General features: G+C 49.2%; 1 protein-coding gene across 1 annotated transcript in view; it reads left to right on the top strand.

The window, feature by feature from the left end:
• Positions 1 to 336: 336 nt before the first annotated feature.
• mrps2 (mitochondrial ribosomal protein S2) overlaps positions 337 to 18,450 on the top strand; it is a 44,680-nt gene continuing 26,566 nt past the window's right edge. The window contains exons 1-2 of the mRNA XM_078226148.1: positions 337 to 460; positions 5,130 to 5,261. Coding sequence (XP_078082274.1) covers positions 442 to 460; positions 5,130 to 5,261 — 151 coding nt within the window. The 5' untranslated portion in view covers positions 337 to 441. The remainder of the gene's footprint in view (positions 461 to 5,129; positions 5,262 to 18,450) is intronic.

Below are 18,450 nucleotides of genomic sequence, written 5' to 3'. Positions count from 1 at the left end.
CATTCTCAATGAATATTGAAGCACTTTCTGGCTGATGGCCATCTTTAAATATTTGCAATGTTTATTCAAATATTTTATGAATAAAGTATATTTTTGCAAAAAAGGAAGTGCGTTCTCTATTGGAAGCCACAAGATCTTTGTTTTTCCCCAGCCCAACTATTTTGTCCTCCGGAGAAAGACAGACGCCACAGCTTTGCCGGCGCCATATTGGTAAGGGCTGACCAGCCATGTTAGGAAATGCTCAGGCTAACCCGCCATGTTGGTGAGGGCTCAGGCTGAACCGCCATGTTGGTGAGGGCTGACCCGCCATGTTGTGGAGTGCTTATTCGCCATGTTGGGGGGGGGGGAATGGGGTGATGACCCGCCATGTTGGTGAGGACTCCGGCAGCGTGGCACTGAGCATTGGTTTTGATAAAGTTTGTTGAATTGACACTGGCGGCAATGAGGTTTGTTCGGAGCGGTGAGTGAAAGAAAAACTGCAAATAAACCGTTCAATCCGCACCGCCCGCACAGCGCCTCTGAGGGAGGGGCCTCAGAGAGGCTGGCCCGGGTTTAGAGGATTAAATTCAGCATCTTTAACAAATGTTTAAAATCAGATTCCCCGGAGAGAAATAATTCTCTCTAGAGGCCCGAACAGAGGGTCAGTGCTGAGGGAGTGCCGCACTGTCAGAGGGTCAGTACTGAGGGAGTGCCGCACTGTCAGAGGGTCAGTACTGAGGGAGTGCCGCACTGTCAGAGGGTCAGTACTGAGGGAGTGCCGCACTGTCAGAGGGTCAGTACTGAGGGAGTGCCGCACTGTCAGAGGGTCAGTACTGAGGGAGTGCTGCACTGTCAGAGGGTCAGTGCTGAGGGAGTGCCGCACTGTCAGAGGGTCAGTACTGAGGGAGTGCTGCACTGTCAGAGGGTCAGTACTGAGGGAGTGCCGCACTGTCAGAGGATCAGTGCTGAGGGAGTGCCGCACTGTCAGAGGGTCAGTACTGAGGGAGTGCTGCACTGTCAGAGGGTCAGTACTGAGGGAGTGCTGCACTGTCAGAGGGTCAGTGCTGAGGGAGTGCCGCACTGTCAGAGGGTCAGTGCTGAGGGAGTGCCGCACTGTCAGAGGGTCAGTGCTGAGGGAGTGCCGCACTGTCAGAGGGTCTGTACTGAGGGAGTGCCGCACTGTCAGAGGGTCAGTACTGAGGGAGTGCCGCACTGTCAGAGGGTCAGTGCTGAGGGAGTGCCGCACTGTCACAGGGTCAGTACTGAGGGAGTGCCGCACTGTCACAGGGTCAGTGCTGAGGGAGTGCCACACTGTCAGAGGGTCAGTGCTGAGGGAGTGCCGCACTGTCAGAGGGTCAGTGCTGAGGGAGTGCCGCACTGTCAGAGGGTCAGTACTGAGGGAGTGCCGCACTGTCACAGGGTCAGTACTGAGGGAGTGCCACACTGTCAGAGGGTCAGTGCTGAGGGAGTGCCGCACTGTCACAGGGTCAGTACTGAGGGAGTGCCGCACTGTCAGAGGGTCAGTACTGAGGGAGTGCCGCACTGTCAGAGGGTCAGTGCTGAGGGAGTGCCGCACTGTCAGAGGGTCAGTGCTGAGGGAGTGCCGCACTGTCAGAGGGTCAGCACTGAGGGAGTGCCGCACTGTCAGAGGGTCAGTGCTGAGGGAGTGCTGCACTGTCAGAGGGTCAGTACTGAGGGAGTGCCGCACTGTCAGAGGGTCAGTGCTGAGGGAGTGCTGCACTGTCAGAGGGTCAGTACTGAGGGAGTGCCGCACTGTCAGAGGGTCAGTGCTGAGGGAGTGCTGCACTGTCAGAGGGTCAGTGCTGAGGGAGTGCCGCACTGTCAGAGGGTCAGTGCTGAGGGAGTGCCGCACTGTCAGAGGGTCAGTGCTGAGGGAGTGCCGCACTGTCAGAGGGTCAGTGCTGAGGGAGTGCCGCACTGTCAGAGGGTCAGTGCTGAGGGAGTGCCGCACTGTCAGAGGGTCAGTACTGAGGGAGTGCCGCACTGTCAGAGGGTCAGTGCTGAGGGAGTGCCGCACTGTCAGAGGGTCAGTGCTGAGGGAGTGCTGCACTGTCAGAGGGTCAGTGCTGAGGGAGTGCCGCACTGTCAGAGGGTCAGTACTGAGGGAGTGCCGCACTGTCAGAGGGTCAGTACTGAGGGAGTGCCGCACTGTCACAGGGTCAGTGCTGAGGGAGTGCCGCACTGTCAGAGGGTCAGTGCTGAGGGAGTGCCGCACTGTCACAGGGTCAGTACTGAGGGAGTGCCGCACTGTCACAGGGTCAGTGCTGAGGGAGTGCCGCACTGTCAGAGGGTCAGTACTGAGGGAGTGCCGCACTGTCAGGGGGTCAGTGCTGAGGGAGTGCCGCACTGTCAGAGGGTCAGTACTGAGGGAGTGCCGCACTGTCAGAGGGTCAGTACTGAGGGAGTGCTGCACTGTCAGAGGGTCAGTGCTGAGGGAGTGCCGCACTGTCAGAGGGTCAGTGCTGAGGGAGTGCCGCACTGTCAGAGGGTCAGTGCTGAGGGAGTGCCGCACTGTCAGAGGGTCAGTGCTGAGGGAGTGCCGCACTGTCAGAGGGTAAATACTGAGGGAGTGCTGCACTGTCAGAGGGTCAGTGCTGAGGGAGTGCCGCACTGTCAGAGGGTCAGTACTGAGGGAGTGCTGCACTGTCAGAGGGTCAGTGCTGAGGGAGTGCCGCACTGTCAGAGGGTCAGTACTGAGGGAGTGCCGCACTGTCAGAGGGTCAGTACTGAGGGAGTGCCGCACTGTCACAGGGTCAGTGCTGAGGGAGTGCCGCACTGTCAGAGGGTCAGTGCTGAGGGAGTGCCGCACTGTCACAGGGTCAGTACTGAGGGAGTGCCGCACTGTCACAGGGTCAGTGCTGAGGGAGTGCCGCACTGTCAGAGGGTCAGTACTGAGGGAGTGCCGCACTGTCACAGGGTCAGTGCTGAGGGAGTGCCGCACTGTCAGAGGGTCAGTACTGAGGGAGTGCCGCACTGTCACAGGGTCAGTACTGAGGGAGTGCCGCACTGTCAGAGGGTCAGTGCTGAGGGAGTGCCGCACTGTCAGAGGGTCAGTGCTGAGGGAGTGCCGCACTGTCAGAGGGTCAGTACTGAGGGAGTGCCGCACTGTCAGAGGGTCAGTGCTGAGGGAGTGCCGCACTGTCAGAGGGTCAGTACTGAGGGAGTGCCGCACTGTCACAGGGTCAGTGCTGAGGGAGTGCCGCACTGTCAGAGGGTCAGTACTGAGGGAGTGCCGCACTGTCACAGGGTCAGTACTGAGGGAGTGCCGCACTGTCAGAGGGTCAGTACTGACGGAGTGCCGCACTGTCAGAGGGTCAGTGCTGAGGGAGTGCCGCACTGTCAGAGGGTCAGTGCTGAGGGAGTGCCGCACTGTCAGAGGGTCAGTGCTGAGGGAGTGCCGCACTGTCAGAGGGTCAGTACTGAGGGAGTGCTGCACTGTCAGAGGGTCAGTGCTGAGGGAGTGCCGCACTGTCAGAGGGTCAGTACTGAGGGAGTGCTGCACTGTCAGAGGGTCAGTGCTGAGGGAGTGCCGCACTGTCAGAGGGTCAGTACTGAGGGAGTGCCGCACTGTCAGAGGGTCAGTACTGAGGGAGTGCCGCACTGTCACAGGGTCAGTGCTGAGGGAGTGCCGCACTGTCAGAGGGTCAGTGCTGAGGGAGTGCCGCACTGTCACAGGGTCAGTACTGAGGGAGTGCCGCACTGTCACAGGGTCAGTGCTGAGGGAGTGCCGCACTGTCAGAGGGTCAGTACTGAGGGAGTGCCGCACTGTCACAGGGTCAGTGCTGAGGGAGTGCCGCACTGTCAGAGGGTCAGTACTGAGGGAGTGCCGCACTGTCACAGGGTCAGTACTGAGGGAGTGCCGCACTGTCAGAGGGTCAGTGCTGAGGGAGTGCCGCACTGTCAGAGGGTCAGTGCTGAGGGAGTGCCGCACTGTCAGAGGGTCAGTACTGAGGGAGTGCCGCACTGTCAGAGGGTCAGTGCTGAGGGAGTGCCGCACTGTCAGAGGGTCAGTACTGAGGGAGTGCCGCACTGTCACAGGGTCAGTGCTGAGGGAGTGCCGCACTGTCAGAGGGTCAGTACTGAGGGAGTGCCGCACTGTCACAGGGTCAGTACTGAGGGAGTGCCGCACTGTCAGAGGGTCAGTACTGACGGAGTGCCGCACTGTCAGAGGGTCAGTGCTGAGGGAGTGCCGCACTGTCAGAGGGTCAGTGCTGAGGGAGTGCCGCACTGTCAGAGGGTCAGTGCTGAGGGAGTGCCGCACTGTCAGAGGGTCAGTGCTGAGGGAGTGCCGCACTGTCAGAGGGTCAGTGCTGAGGGAGTGCCGCACTGTCAGAGGGTCAGTGCTGAGGGAGTGCCGCACTGTCAGGGGGTCAGTGCTGAGGGAGTGCCGCACTGTCAGAGGGTCAGTACTGAGGGAGTGCCGCACTATCAGAGGGTCAGTACTGAGGGAGTGCCGCACCGTCAGAGGGTCAGTACTGAGGGAGTGCTGCACTGTCAGAGGGTCAGTACTGAGGGAGTGCCGCACTGTCAGAGGGTCAGTACTGAGGGAGTGCCGCACCGTCAGAGGGTCAGTACTGAGGGAGTGCTGCACTGTCAAACAGATTCTGGGGTGAAGGGTGGAAAGGTCGTAAAGCTGGATTGTGGGGGTTAGTTTATTTCAGACAGTACTCGATGGATTTCTATTTCTGAGGCTTCGCTGGTTTTGGGAATTAGGGCAAATGCGGGTTTTTGTTTTCAGATTCCAGCATTCACAGTAAGCTGCTTTTATTGCGTATTGGAGAATGAACTGTTTTCAGGAACCGTTCAGCCCTGATCTCAGTGAGAGACTGGAGACGCGGCTGGGCCCTGGGCTCCAGGGATTTCTCTTCACCCTCAGGATGCTCCTTCAAACCCACTTCATTGACCACAGCTATCAGTCATCTGTCGGAATCGGTGACATTGTTGTTTGGTATCATTTTTCTGCATGGTTTTCTACATAAATGCTGCTATATAAATACAGATTGTTGTTGCCTGACTGTGGCCTGAGTGTGATTCAATGTGATTGGGAATATTTGCTAGTGTAGTGGGCGAAGGCCAGTGTGTGCTGTATTTGTATGCATTTCTAACCCCATTCTCTCTCTCTCTCCCAGTGCTGCCACGCTTGGCCTGCGTAACCACCCGCACCTTCCTCTCTGGGCCTGTTTCAAGATATCAAGCAAAAGATCAACTGCAGGGGCATGCTGAAGCTCCTTCTCCAACATTACTGGAGTCAGTGCACGAAGGTGAGTAATGAGCTGATTATGAGGGAACATTGCACCTGTCTGCATTCGGGACTGAGGGGAAAAATGTTAATTTCAAAAGAACCTTTTGAGACTTTGGACGTTTCAAAGAGCGTGACAGATAATTAAGTATTTTGAAGTGTGGTCACTGCGATAATATAATGTCGTAAACACAGTAAGAAGTCTCACAACACGAGGTTGAAGTCCAACAGGTTTATTTGGTAGCAAAAGCCACTAGCTTTCGGAGCGCTGCTCCTTCGTCAGGTCGAAGGAGCAGCGCTCCGAAAGCTTGTGTGGCTTTTGCTACCAAATAAATCTGTTGGACTTTAACCTCGTGTTGTGAGACTTCTTACTGTGTTTACCCCAGTCCAACGCCGGCATCTCCACATCATAATATAATGTGACAACACGTTTGTGCTCAGGAAGCTATTAATGTGGGCAGCACGGTGGTTACCACTGCTGTCTCACAGCACCAGGGACCCGGGTCGAATTCCAGCCTCGGGCAACTGTGCGCCGCTCCCTCAGCACTGACCACCCGACAGTGCGGCGCTCCCTCAGCACTGACCACCCGACAGTGCGCCGCTCCCTCAGCACTGACCACCCGACAGTGCGCCGCTCCCTCAGCACTGACCACCCGACAGTGCGCCGCTCCCTCAGCACTGACCACCCGACAGTGCGCCGCTCCCTCAGCACTGACCACCCGACAGTGCGCCGCTCCCTCAGCACTGACCACCCGACAGTGCGCCGCTCCCTCAGCACTGACCACCCGACAGTGCGCCGCTCCCTCAGCACTGACCACCCGACAGTGCGCCGCTCCCTCAGCACTGACCACCCGACAGTGCGCCGCTCCCTCAGCACTGACCACCCGACAGTGCGCCGCTCCCTCAGCACTGACCACCCGACAGTGCGCCGCTCCCTCAGCACTGACCACCCGACAGTGCGCCGCTCCCTCAGCACTGACCACCCGACAGTGCGCCGCTCCCTCAGCACTGACCACCCGACAGTGCGCCGCTCCCTCAGCACTGACCACCCGACAGTGCGCCGCTCCCTCAGCACTGACCACCCGACAGTGCGCCGCTCCCTCAGCACTGACCACCCGACAGTGCGCCGCTCCCTCAGCACTGACCACCCGACAGTGCGCCGCTCAAAGAGGCTGTGGGCCAAGTGCTGGTAGATGGGATTAGGTGGGAGTTCAGGTGTTCCTTGCGTGTTGGTGCAGACTCGAAATGCTGAAGGGCGTCTTTCTGCGCTCTATGATTCTATGATTCCACGGAGTATTGTGTGCAGTTCTGGCCACCTCACTATAGGAAGGATGTGATTGCACGAGAGGGGTTGCAGAGGAGGTTCACCAGGACATTGACTGGGATGGAGCATTTGAGCCAAAAGGAAAGACTATAGGCTTGGGTTGTTTTTCTCGAGAGCAGAGAAGGACTGAGGGTGAGGAGAAATTTCTTCACCCAGAGGGTGGTGAATGTGTGGAATTCACTCCCACAGAAAGTGGTTGAGGCCAAAACGTCTGATTCCAAGAAGAAATTAGATTTCGCTCTTGGGGCTAAAGCGATCAAGGGATATGGGGGGAAGGGGGGATCAGGATGTTGAATTTGATGATCAGCCAAGATCATAATGAATGGCAGAACAAGCTTGAAGGACCGTATGGCCTCCTCCTATTTTCTTTGTTTCAATGTTTATATGACTGAGGTGTATAAGATTGAGGATTATGGACAGAGTGAATAAGGAGCAGCTGTTTGAGAGGTCAGTCATGAGGAGGTGTCATTTTAAGTTAAAGGGGCAGGAGATTCGGAGGGGATTCACTGAGCATTGTATGAATCTAGAGTGCGCTGCCTGGAAAGGTAGCGGAGGCTGGAAACCTTACAACCTTCAAAAAATATTTGGATGAACACTTGAAACATTGAAAATGGGATTGGTGGGACTTTAGTGATAGATATTGTCAATGCAGACTTTTATTTATTAGTGGCACAAGTAGGCTTACATTAACAATACAATGAAGTTACTGTGAAAATCCCCTAGTCGCCACACATCGGCACCTGTTCGGGTATACCTGAGGGAGAATTTAGCATGGCCAATGCACTCGAACCAGCACGTCTTTCGGACTGTGGGAGGAAACCGGAGCAGAACGTGCAGACTCCGCACAGACAGTGACCCAAGCTTCCAGAATCGAACCCAGATCCCTGGCGCAGTGAGGCAGCAGTGCTAGCCACCGTGCCAACCAGACTTGATGGGCTGAAAGGCCTTTTCTGCGCTGTTTAACTCTGACACTAAATTGCTTGATGTGCAGTTGATGCCGGAGAACCACTATTTCCATTGGCACATGGTACTGCCATGTGAGATCCATGTAGGTTGCACAGCATAATTAAATCATTGGCTCAAATATTTCAACTGCCAAATTGTGATCAGACAGATACATTACCAAGACCTGAATATCCCAACACCTTTAGTTAGAAACAGAAATAGAAAATGCTGGAAAATCTCAGCTCTGACGAAAGGTCACCTAGACTCGAAACGCTGGCTCTATTCCTTCACCACAGAGGCTGTCAGACCTGAGATTTTCCAGCATTTTCTGTTTTTGTTTCAGATTCCAGCATCCGCAGTATTTTGTTTCAATCTTTAGTTAGGAAACAGAATTACATAAGAACATAAGAAATAGGAGCAGGAGGAGTCCATCTAGTCCCTCGAGCCTGCCCCGCCATTCAATAAGATCATGGCTGATCCGATAGTGGTTTAGTTCACTTACCCGCCCGCTCCCCATAACCCTTAATTCCCTTATTGATCAGAAATCTATCTACCTGTGACTTAAACATATTTAACGAGGTAGCCTCCACTGCTTCAATGGGCAGAGAATTCCAGAGATTCATTACCCTCTGAGAGAAGAAGTTCCTCCTCAACTCTGTCCTAAACTGACTCCCCCATATTTTGAGGCTGTGTCCTCCAGTTCTTGTTTCCTTTCTAAGTGGAAAGAATCTCTCTGCCTCTACCCTGTCGAGTCCCTTCATTATCTTATATGTCTCTATAAGATCTCCCCTCAGCCTTCTAAACTCCAACGAGTACAGACCCAATCTCTCCTCATAAGTTAACCCCCTCATCTCCGGTATCAACCTGGTGAACCTTCTCTGTACTCTCTCCAAGGCCAATACATCCTTCCGCAAATAAGGGGACCAAAATCACACACAGTATTCCAGTTGCGGCCTCACCTGTACCTTGTACAATTGCAGCAAGACCTCCCTGCTTTTATACTCCATCCCCTTCGCGATAAAGACCAACATTCCATTTGCCACCTTGATCACCTGCTGCACCTGCAAACTGAGATTTGTGATTCATGCACAAGGACACCCAGGTCCCTCTGCACATAGAACATAGAACAGTACAGCACAGAACAGGCCCTTCGGCCCACGATGTTGTGCCGAGCTTTATCTGAAACCAAGATCAAGCTATCCCACTCCCTATCATCCTGGTGTGCTCCATGTGCCTATCCAATAACCGCTTAAATGTTCCTAAAGTGTCTGACTCCACTATCACTGCAGGCAGTTCATTCCACACCCCAACCACTCTCTGCGTAAAGAACCTACCTCTGATATCCTTCCTGTATCTCCCACCACGAACCCTATAGTTATGCTCCCTTGTAATAGCTCCATCCACCCGAGGCAATAGTCTTTGAACGTTCACTCTATCTATCCCCTTCATCATTTTATAAACCTCTATTAAGTCTCCCCTCAGCCTCCTCCGCTCTAGAAAGAACAGCCCTAGCTCCCTCAACCTTTCCTCATAAGACCTACCCTCCAAACCAGGCAGCATCCTGGTAAATCTCCTCTGCACTCTTTCCAGCGCTTCCACATCCTTCTTATAGTGAGGTGACCAGAACTGCACACAATATTCCAAATGTGGTCTCACCAAGATCCTGTACAGTTGCAGCATAACCCCACGGCTCTTAAACTCCAACCCCCTGTTAATAAAAGCTAACACACTATAGGCCTTCTTCACGGCTCTATCCACTTGAGTGGCAACCTTTAGAGATCTGTGGATATGGACCCCAAGATCTTTCTGTTCCTCCACAGTCTTCAGAACCCTACCTTTGACCCTGTAATCCACATATAAATTAGTCCTACCAAAATGAATCACCTCACATTTATCAGGGTTAAACTCCATTTGCCATTTTTCAGCCCAGCTTTGCATCCTATCTATGTCTCTTTGCAGCGTACAACAGCCCTCCACCTCATCCACTACTCCACCAATCTTGGTGTCATCAGCAAATTTACTGATCCACCCTTCAGCCCCCTCCTCTAAGTCATTAATAAAAATCACAAAGAGCAGAGGACCAAGCACTGATCCCTGTGGCACTCTGCTAGCAACCTGCCTCCAGTCCGAAAATTTTCCATCCACCACCACCCTCTGTCTTGATCCACTGGAGCAAGCTGAGAGGGGTGATTGAAAAGCAGCAGTGCTGGTAAGAGATTAATTGGATTAATTGAATTGTTTATTTATTTAATTAGTCAGCTAGTGTGTGTATTTTTTTGGCCTTTACTTTAACAGCAGTTTTTCAAGTTTAAAGTGAAAACTAGAAGTGGGCAGCAAAGGAGTCTGGGAAGGGTTTTTATTTTAACTTTAAAAGTCAGTTACCTGGGAGGTTCCCCCTCATTGATCCACTGGAGCAAGCTGAGAGGGGTGATTGAAAAGCAGCAGTGCTGGTAAGAGATTAATTGGATTAATTGAATTGTTTATTTATTTAATTAGTCAGCTAGTGTGTGTATTTTTTTGGCCTTTACTTTAACAGCAGTTTTTCAAGTTTAAAGTGAAAACTAGAAGTGGGCAGCAAAGGAGTCTGGGAAGGGTTTTTATTTTAACTTTAAAAGTCAGTTACCTGGGAGGTTCCCCCTCATTGATCCACTGGAGCAAGCTGAGAGGGGTGATTGAAAAGCAGCAGTGCTGGTAAGAGATTAATTGGATTAATTGAATTGTTTATTTATTTAATTAGTCAGCTAGTGTGTGTATTTTTTTGGCCTTTACTTTAACAGCAGTTTTTCAAGTTTAAAGTGAAAACTAGAAGTGGGCAGCAAAGGAGTCTGGGAAGGGTTTTTATTTTAACTTTAAAAGTCAGTTACCTGGGAGGTTCCCCCTCATTGATCCACTGGAGCAAGCTGAGAGGGGTGATTGAAAAGCAGCAGTGCTGGTAAGAGATTAATTGGATTAATTGAATTGTTTATTTATTTAATTAGTCAGCTAGTGTGTGTATTTTTTTGGCCTTTACTTTAACAGCAGTTTTTCAAGTTTAAAGTGAAAACTAGAAGTGGGCAGCAAAGGAGTCTGGGAAGGGTTTTTATTTTAACTTTAAAAGTCAGTTACCTGGGAGGTTCCCCCTCATTGATCCACTGGAGCAAGCTGAGAGGGGTGATTGAAAAGCAGCAGTGCTGGTAAGAGATTAATTGGATTAATTGAATTGTTTATTTATTTAATTAGTCAGCTAGTGTGTGTATTTTTTTGGCCTTTACTTTAACAGCAGTTTTTCAAGTTTAAAGTGAAAACTAGAAGTGGGCAGCAAAGGAGTCTGGGAAGGGTTTTTATTTTAACTTTAAAAGTCAGTTACCTGGGAGGTTCCCCCTCATTGATCCACTGGAGCAAGCTGAGAGGGGTGATTGAAAAGCAGCAGTGCTGGTAAGAGATTAATTGGATTAATTGAATTGTTTATTTATTTAATTAGTCAGCTAGTGTGTGTATTTTTTTGGCCTTTACTTTAACAGCAGTTTTTCAAGTTTAAAGTGAAAACTAGAAGTGGGCAGCAAAGGAGTCTGGGAAGGGTTTTTATTTTAACTTTAAAAGTCAGTTACCTGGGAGGTTCCCCCTCATTGATCCACTGGAGCAAGCTGAGAGGGGTGATTGAAAAGCAGCAGTGCTGGTAAGAGATTAATTGGATTAATTGAATTGTTTATTTATTTAATTAGTCAGCTAGTGTGTGTATTTTTTTAGCCTTTACTTTAACAGCAGTTTTTCAAGTTTAAAGTGAAAACTAGAAGTGGGCAGCAAAGGAGTCTGGGAAGGGTTTTTATTTTAACTTTAAAAGTCAGTTACCTGGGAGGTTCCCCCTCATTGATCCACTGGAGCAAGCTGAGAGGGGTGATTGAAAAGCAGCAGTGCTGGTAAGAGATTAATTGGATTAATTGAATTGTTTATTTATTTAATTAGTCAGCTAGTGTGTGTATTTTTTTGGCCTTTACTTTAACAGCAGTTTTTCAAGTTTAAAGTGAAAACTAGAAGTGGGCAGCAAAGGAGTCTGGGAAGGGTTTTTATTTTAACTTTAAAAGTCAGTTACCTGGGAGGTTCCCCCTCATTGATCCACTGGAGCAAGCTGAGAGGGGTGATTGAAAAGCAGCAGTGCTGGTAAGAGATTAATTGGATTAATTGAATTGTTTATTTATTTAATTAGTCAGCTAGTGTGTGTATTTTTTTGGCCTTTACTTTAACAGCAGTTTTTCAAGTTTAAAGTGAAAACTAGAAGTGGGCAGCAAAGGAGTCTGGGAAGGGTTTTTATTTTAACTTTAAAAGTCAGTTACCTGGGAGGTTCCCCCTCATTGATCCACTGGAGCAAGCTGAGAGGGGTGATTGAAAAGCAGCAGTGCTGGTAAGAGATTAATTGGATTAATTGAATTGTTTATTTATTTAATTAGTCAGCTAGTGTGTGTATTTTTTTGGCCTTTACTTTAACAGCAGTTTTTCAAGTTTAAAGTGAAAACTAGAAGTGGGCAGCAAAGGAGTCTGGGAAGGGTTTTTATTTTAACTTTAAAAGTCAGTTACCTGGGAGGTTCCCCCTCATTGATCCACTGGAGCAAGCTGAGAGGGGTGATTGAAAAGCAGCAGTGCTGGTAAGAGATTAATTGGATTAATTGAATTGTTTATTTATTTAATTAGTCAGCTAGTGTGTGTATTTTTTTGGCCTTTACTTTAACAGCAGTTTTTCAAGTTTAAAGTGAAAACTAGAAGTGGGCAGCAAAGGAGTCTGGGAAGGGTTTTTATTTTAACTTTAAAAGTCAGTTACCTGGGAGGTTCCCCCTCATTGATCCACTGGAGCAAGCTGAGAGGGGTGATTGAAAAGCAGCAGTGCTGGTAAGAGATTAATTGGATTAATTGAATTGTTTATTTATTTAATTAGTCAGCTAGTGTGTGTATTTTTTTGGCCTTTACTTTAACAGCAGTTTTTCAAGTTTAAAGTGAAAACTAGAAGTGGGCAGCAAAGGAGTCTGGGAAGGGTTTTTATTTTAACTTTAAAAGTCAGTTACCTGGGAGGTTCCCCCTCATTGATCCACTGGAGCAAGCTGAGAGGGGTGATTGAAAAGCAGCAGTGCTGGTAAGAGATTAATTGGATTAATTGAATTGTTTATTTATTTAATTAGTCAGCTAGTGTGTGTATTTTTTTGGCCTTTACTTTAACAGCAGTTTTTCAAGTTTAAAGTGAAAACTAGAAGTGGGCAGCAAAGGAGTCTGGGAAGGGTTTTTATTTTAACTTTAAAAGTCAGTTACCTGGGAGGTTCCCCCTCATTGATCCACTGGAGCAAGCTGAGAGGGGTGATTGAAAAGCAGCAGTGCTGGTAAGAGATTAATTGGATTAATTGAATTGTTTATTTATTTAATTAGTCAGCTAGTGTGTGTATTTTTTTGGCCTTTACTTTAACAGCAGTTTTTCAAGTTTAAAGTGAAAACTAGAAGTGGGCAGCAAAGGAGTCTGGGAAGGGTTTTTATTTTAACTTTAAAAGTCAGTTACCTGGGAGGTTCCCCCTCAGTAGTAGTTTTTTTTTCTCTCGGGCCCCTAGCCCTATAAATTGGTGCAGAGGAGATACCCGATCCTCTACACTGGTAGAGGATCCCACCCTTCCATCCTCCTCTAACCTAATTATAAGTGTGGGGAAGTTTTTTGTTTTCTTTTTTTCTTGCTGGTAATGGCTTCAGGGATGGCAGTTCAGGCAGTATGCTGCATCTCCTGTGGGATGTATGTGGTGAGGAAATCCAGTAGTGTTTCAGGAGATTTTAGTTGTAAGAAGTGCATTAGATTGCAGCTTCTGGAGGAGCGTGTAAAGGAGCTGGAGGGGGAGGTAGAGGAACTCCGCATAATTCGGGAGGCGGAGGTGGAAGTTGATAGGAGTTATAGAGAAATAGTAACTCCTAGAAATGAGGCTTGGGTCAATGCCAGGAGGAGGGGTAAGAAGCAATCGGGAAGACAATCCCCTGGGGCGGTTCCCCTCCATAATAGGTTTTCGGTGCTGGAGGCTACAGTTGAGGAGGAATCAACTGAGCATAGAGAGCAGATCTCTGGGGGTGAGCCGAGTGAGAAAGCTCAGGTGGTTAGGGGCTGTAAAAGACTGGGCCTTGTGATTGGGGACTCCACAATTAAGGGGACAGATAGGAGGGTCGGAACTAAAGGTAGGGACTCAGGGTTGGTGTGTTGCCTACCAGGGGCTGGGGTCCGGGATGTGTCTGACAGGGTATTCAGGACTCTTAGGGGGGAGGGAGATAAACCACAAGTTATTGTACATGTGGGGACACACGACATAGGGAGGATAGGGGAAGGGGATATTAGGCAGGGATTTATGGAGTTGGGGTGGAAACTAAAGGCCAAGACTGACAGAGTGGTTATCTCTGGACTCTTGCCTGTACCACGGGATAGTTTAGAGAGGAATAGGGAGAGGGAAGGTTTGAATTCATGGCTGAGGGGATGGTGCAGGAGGGAGGGGTTCAGGTACTTAAGCAATTGGGGCTCGTACTGGGGAAGGTGTGACCTCTATGAGAAGGATGGTCTACACCTTAATCAGAAGGGGACCAATATCCTGGGGGGTAAATTTGCTAAGGCCATGCAGGGAGGTTTAAACTGATTCGGGGGGGGGGAGGGATCCTGAGTAGTGGGGCTGAAAGTGAGGGATGCATGGATGGGGACTGCAATGCACGGCATTGCAGAGGTGGGGTGGAGCAGGGTTTGAAATGTGTATACTTCAATGCCAGGAGTATTCGCAATAAAGTGGGTGAACTTGCAGCGTGGATCAGTACCTGGGACTTCGATGTTGTGGCTATTTCAGAGACATGGATAGAGCAGGGGCAGGAATGGATGCTGCAGGTCCCGGGGTTCAAATGTTTTAGTCGAAGTAGGGAAGGAGGTAGAAGAGGGGGAGGGGTAGCATTATTGGTCAGAGATTGTATCACAGTGTCAGAGAGGAGGTTTGATGAGGACTTATCTGTTGAGGTAGTATGGGCGGAGATTAGAAATAGGAGAGGAGAGGTCACCCTGTTGGGAGTCTTTTATAGACCTCCTAAAAGTTCTAGAGAGGTTGAGGAAAGGATTGCGGAGTCAATCCTGCTTAGGAGTGAAAGTAATAGGGCAATTGTTATGGGGGATTTTAACTTGACTAATATTGACTGGAATTGTTATAGCTCTAGCTCGTTAGAGGGGTCAGTTTTTGTTCAAAGCGTGCAGGAAGGTTTTTTGACTCAGTATGTAGACAGGCCAACTAGAGGTGAGGCTATATTGGATCTGGTGCTGGGAAATGAGCCAGACCAGGTGCTAGACTTGGAAGTTGGTGTGCATTTTGGTGATAGTGACCACAATTCGGTTACGTTCACCTTAGTGATGGAAAGGGATAGGCATGAACCTCGGGCCAGTGGTTTTAGCTGGGGGAAGGGTAATTATGAGGCTATTAGGAGAGAATTAGGAAACATAGGTTGGACTAGGAGATTACATGGACTGGGAACGTCCGACATGTGGAGTTTTTTCAAGGAGCAGCTACTGCGAGTCTGTGATAGGTATGTCCCTGTCAGGCAAGGAGGAATTGGTAGGGCTAGGGAACCGTGGTGCACCAAAAAAGTTTCTTTGTTGGTTAAAAAGAAAAAGGAGGCTTATGTTCGGATGAGACGTGAGCACTCGGGTAGTGCACTAGAAAGCTTTAGATTGGCTAAGAGGGAGTTGAAGAGCGAGCTTAGAAGGGCTAAAAGGGGACATGAGAAGACTTTGGCGGATAGGGTTAAAGAGAATCCTAAGGCGTTCTATAGGTATGTCAAGAACAGAAGGTTGGTTAGGGCAAGTTTAGGGCCAGTTATAGATGGCAGAGGGAAGTTATGTGTGGAACCGGAGGAGATTGGTGAAGCATTGAACCAATATTTCTCTTCGGTGTTCACGCAAGGGGACATGAATATAGCTGAGGAGGACACTGGGTTGCAAGGGAGTAGAATAGACAGTATTACAGTTGATAAGGAGGATGTGCAGGATATTCTGGAGGGTCTGAAAATAGATAAATCCCCTGGTCCGGATGGGATTTATCCAAGGATTCTCTGGGAGGCAAGAGAAGTGATTGCAGAGCCTCTGGCTCTGATCTTCAGGTCGTCGTTGGCCTCTGGTATAGTACCAGAAGATTGGAGGTTAGCGAATGTTGTCCCATTGTTTAAGAAGGGGAACAGAGACTTCCCCGGGAATTATAGACCGGTGAGTCTCACTTCTGTTGTCGGCAAGATGTTGGAAAAAATTATAAGGGATAGGATTTATAGTTATTTGGAGAGTAATGAATTGATAGGTGATAGTCAGCATGGTTTTGTGGCAGGTAGGTCGTGCCTTACTAACCTTATTGAGTTTTTTGAGAAAGTGACCAAGGAGGTGGATGGGGGCAAGGCAGTGGACGTGGTATATATGGATTTTAGTAAGGCGTTTGATAAGGTTCACCATGGTAGGCTTCTACAGAAAATGCAGATGTATGGGATTGGGGGTGATCTAGGAAATTGGATCAGGAATTGGCTAGCGGATAGGAAACAGAGGGTGGTGGTTGATAGTAAATATTCATCATGGAGTGCGGTTACAAGTGGTGTACCTCAGGGATCTGTTTTGGGGCCACTGCTGTTTGTAATATTTATTAATGATCTGGATGAGGGTATAGTTGGGTGGATTAGCAAATTTGCTGATGACACCAAAGTCGGTGGTGTGGTAGACAGTGAGGAAGGGTGTCGTAGTTTGCAGGAAGACTTAGACAGGTTGCAAAGTTGGGCCGAGAGGTGGCGGATGGAGTTTAATGCGGAGAAGTGTGAGGTAATTCACTTTGGTAGGAATAACAGATGTGTTGAGTATAGGGCTAACGGGAGGACTTTGAATAGTGTGGAGGAGCAGAGGGATCTAGGTGTATGTGTGCATAGATCCCTGAAAGTTGGGAATCAAGTAGATAAGGTTGTTAAGAAGGCATATGGTGTCTTGGCGTTTATTGGTAGGGGGATTGAATTTAGGAGTCGTAGCGTTATGTTGCAACTGTACACAACTCTGGTGCGGCCGCACTTGGAGTACTGTGTGCAGTTCTGGTCCCCACATTACAGGAAGGATGTGGAGGCTTTGGAGAGGGTGCAGAGGAGGTTTACCAGGATGTTGCCTGGTATGGAGGGGAGATCCTATGAGGAGAGGCTGAGGGATTTGGGATTGTTTTCGCTGGAAAGGCGGCGGCTAAGAGGGGATCTTATTGAAACATATAAGATGATTAGAGGTTTAGATAGGGTGGATAGTGATAGCCTTTTTCCTCTGATGGAGAAATCCAGCACGAGGGGGCATGGCTTTAAATTGAGGGGGGGTAGTTATAGAACCGATGTCAGGGGTAGGTTCTTTACCCAGAGGGTGGTGAGGGATTGGAATGCCCTGCCAGCATCAGTAGTAAATGCGCCTAGTTTGGGGGCGTTTAAGAGATCCGTAGATAGGTTCATGGACGAAAAGAAATTGGTTTAGGTTGGAGGGTCACAGTTTTTTTTTTAACTGGTCGGTGCAACATCGTGGGCCGAAGGGCCTGTTCTGCGCTGTAATGTTCTATGTTCTATGTTCTATGTCTTCGATCAGACAGCCAGTTACCTATCCAATCGGCCAACTTTCCCTCTATCCCACACCTCCTCACTTTCATCATAAGCCGACCATGGGGGACCTTATCAAACGCCTTACTAAAATCCATGTATATGACATCAACTGCCCTACCTTCATCAACACACTTAGTTACCTCCTCAAAAAATTCTATCAAATTTGTGATGCACGACTTGCCCTTCACGAATCTGTGCTGACTATCCCGGATTAATCCGCATCTTTCTAAATGGTCGTAAATCCCATCTCTAAGGACCTTTTCCATCAGTTTACCAACCACCGAAGTAAGACTAACCGGTCTATAATTACCAGGGTCATTTCTATTCCCTTTCTTAAACAGAGGAACAACATTCGCCATTCTCCAGTCCTCTGGCACCATCCCCGTGGACAGCGAGGACCCAAAGATCAAAGCCAAAGGCTCTGCAATCTCATCCCTTGCCTCCCAAACAATCCTAGGATACGTTTCATCAGGCCCAGGGGACCTTCAGTTTATTCAAAACTGCCAGTACATCCTCCCTCCGAACATCTATTTCCTCCAGCCTATTAGCCTGTAACACCTTCTCTTCCTCAAAAACATGGCCCCTCTCCTTGGTGAACACTGAAGAAAAGTATTCATTCATCACCTCGCCTATCTCTACTGACTCCATACACAAGTTCCCACTACTGTCCTTGACCGGCCCTAACCTCACCCTGGTCATTCTTTTATTCCTCGCATAAGAATAAAAAGCCTTGGGGTTTTCCTTGATCCGACCCGCCAAGGACTTCTCGTGTCCCCTCCTAGCTCTCCTAAGCCCCTTTTTCAGCTCATTCCTTGCTAACTTGTAACCCTCAATCGAGCCATCTGAACCTTGGTCTCTCATCCCCACACAAGCTTCCCTCTTCCTTTTCACAAGACATTCCACCTCTTTCGTGAACCATGGTTCCCTCACTCGGCCATTTCCTCTCTGCCTGACAGGGACATACCTATCAAGGACATCCAGTATTTGTTCCTTGAAAAAGTTCCACTTTTCATTAGTTCCTTTCTCTGACAGTTTCTGTTCCCAACTTATGCCCCCTAATTCTTGCCTAATCGCATCATAATTACCTCTCCCCCAATTGTAAATCTTGCCCTGCCGTACGGCCCTATCCCTCTCCATTGCAATAACAAAAGACACCGAATTGTGGTCACTATCTCCAAAGTGCTCTCCCACAACCAAATCTAACACTTGGCCCGGTTCATTTCCCAGTACCAAATCCAATGTGGCCTCACCTCTTGTCGGCCTATCCACATATTGTGTCAGGAAACCCTCCTGCACACACTGCACAAAAACTGCCCCATCCGAACTATTT

This window comes from Mustelus asterias, chromosome 13 (assembly GCF_964213995.1).
Source record: "Mustelus asterias chromosome 13, sMusAst1.hap1.1, whole genome shotgun sequence".
NCBI lineage: Eukaryota > Metazoa > Chordata > Chondrichthyes > Carcharhiniformes > Triakidae > Mustelus > Mustelus asterias.
Note: the sequence above shows the minus strand (reverse complement) of the source record. Positions and strands in the feature narration are given on the sequence as shown.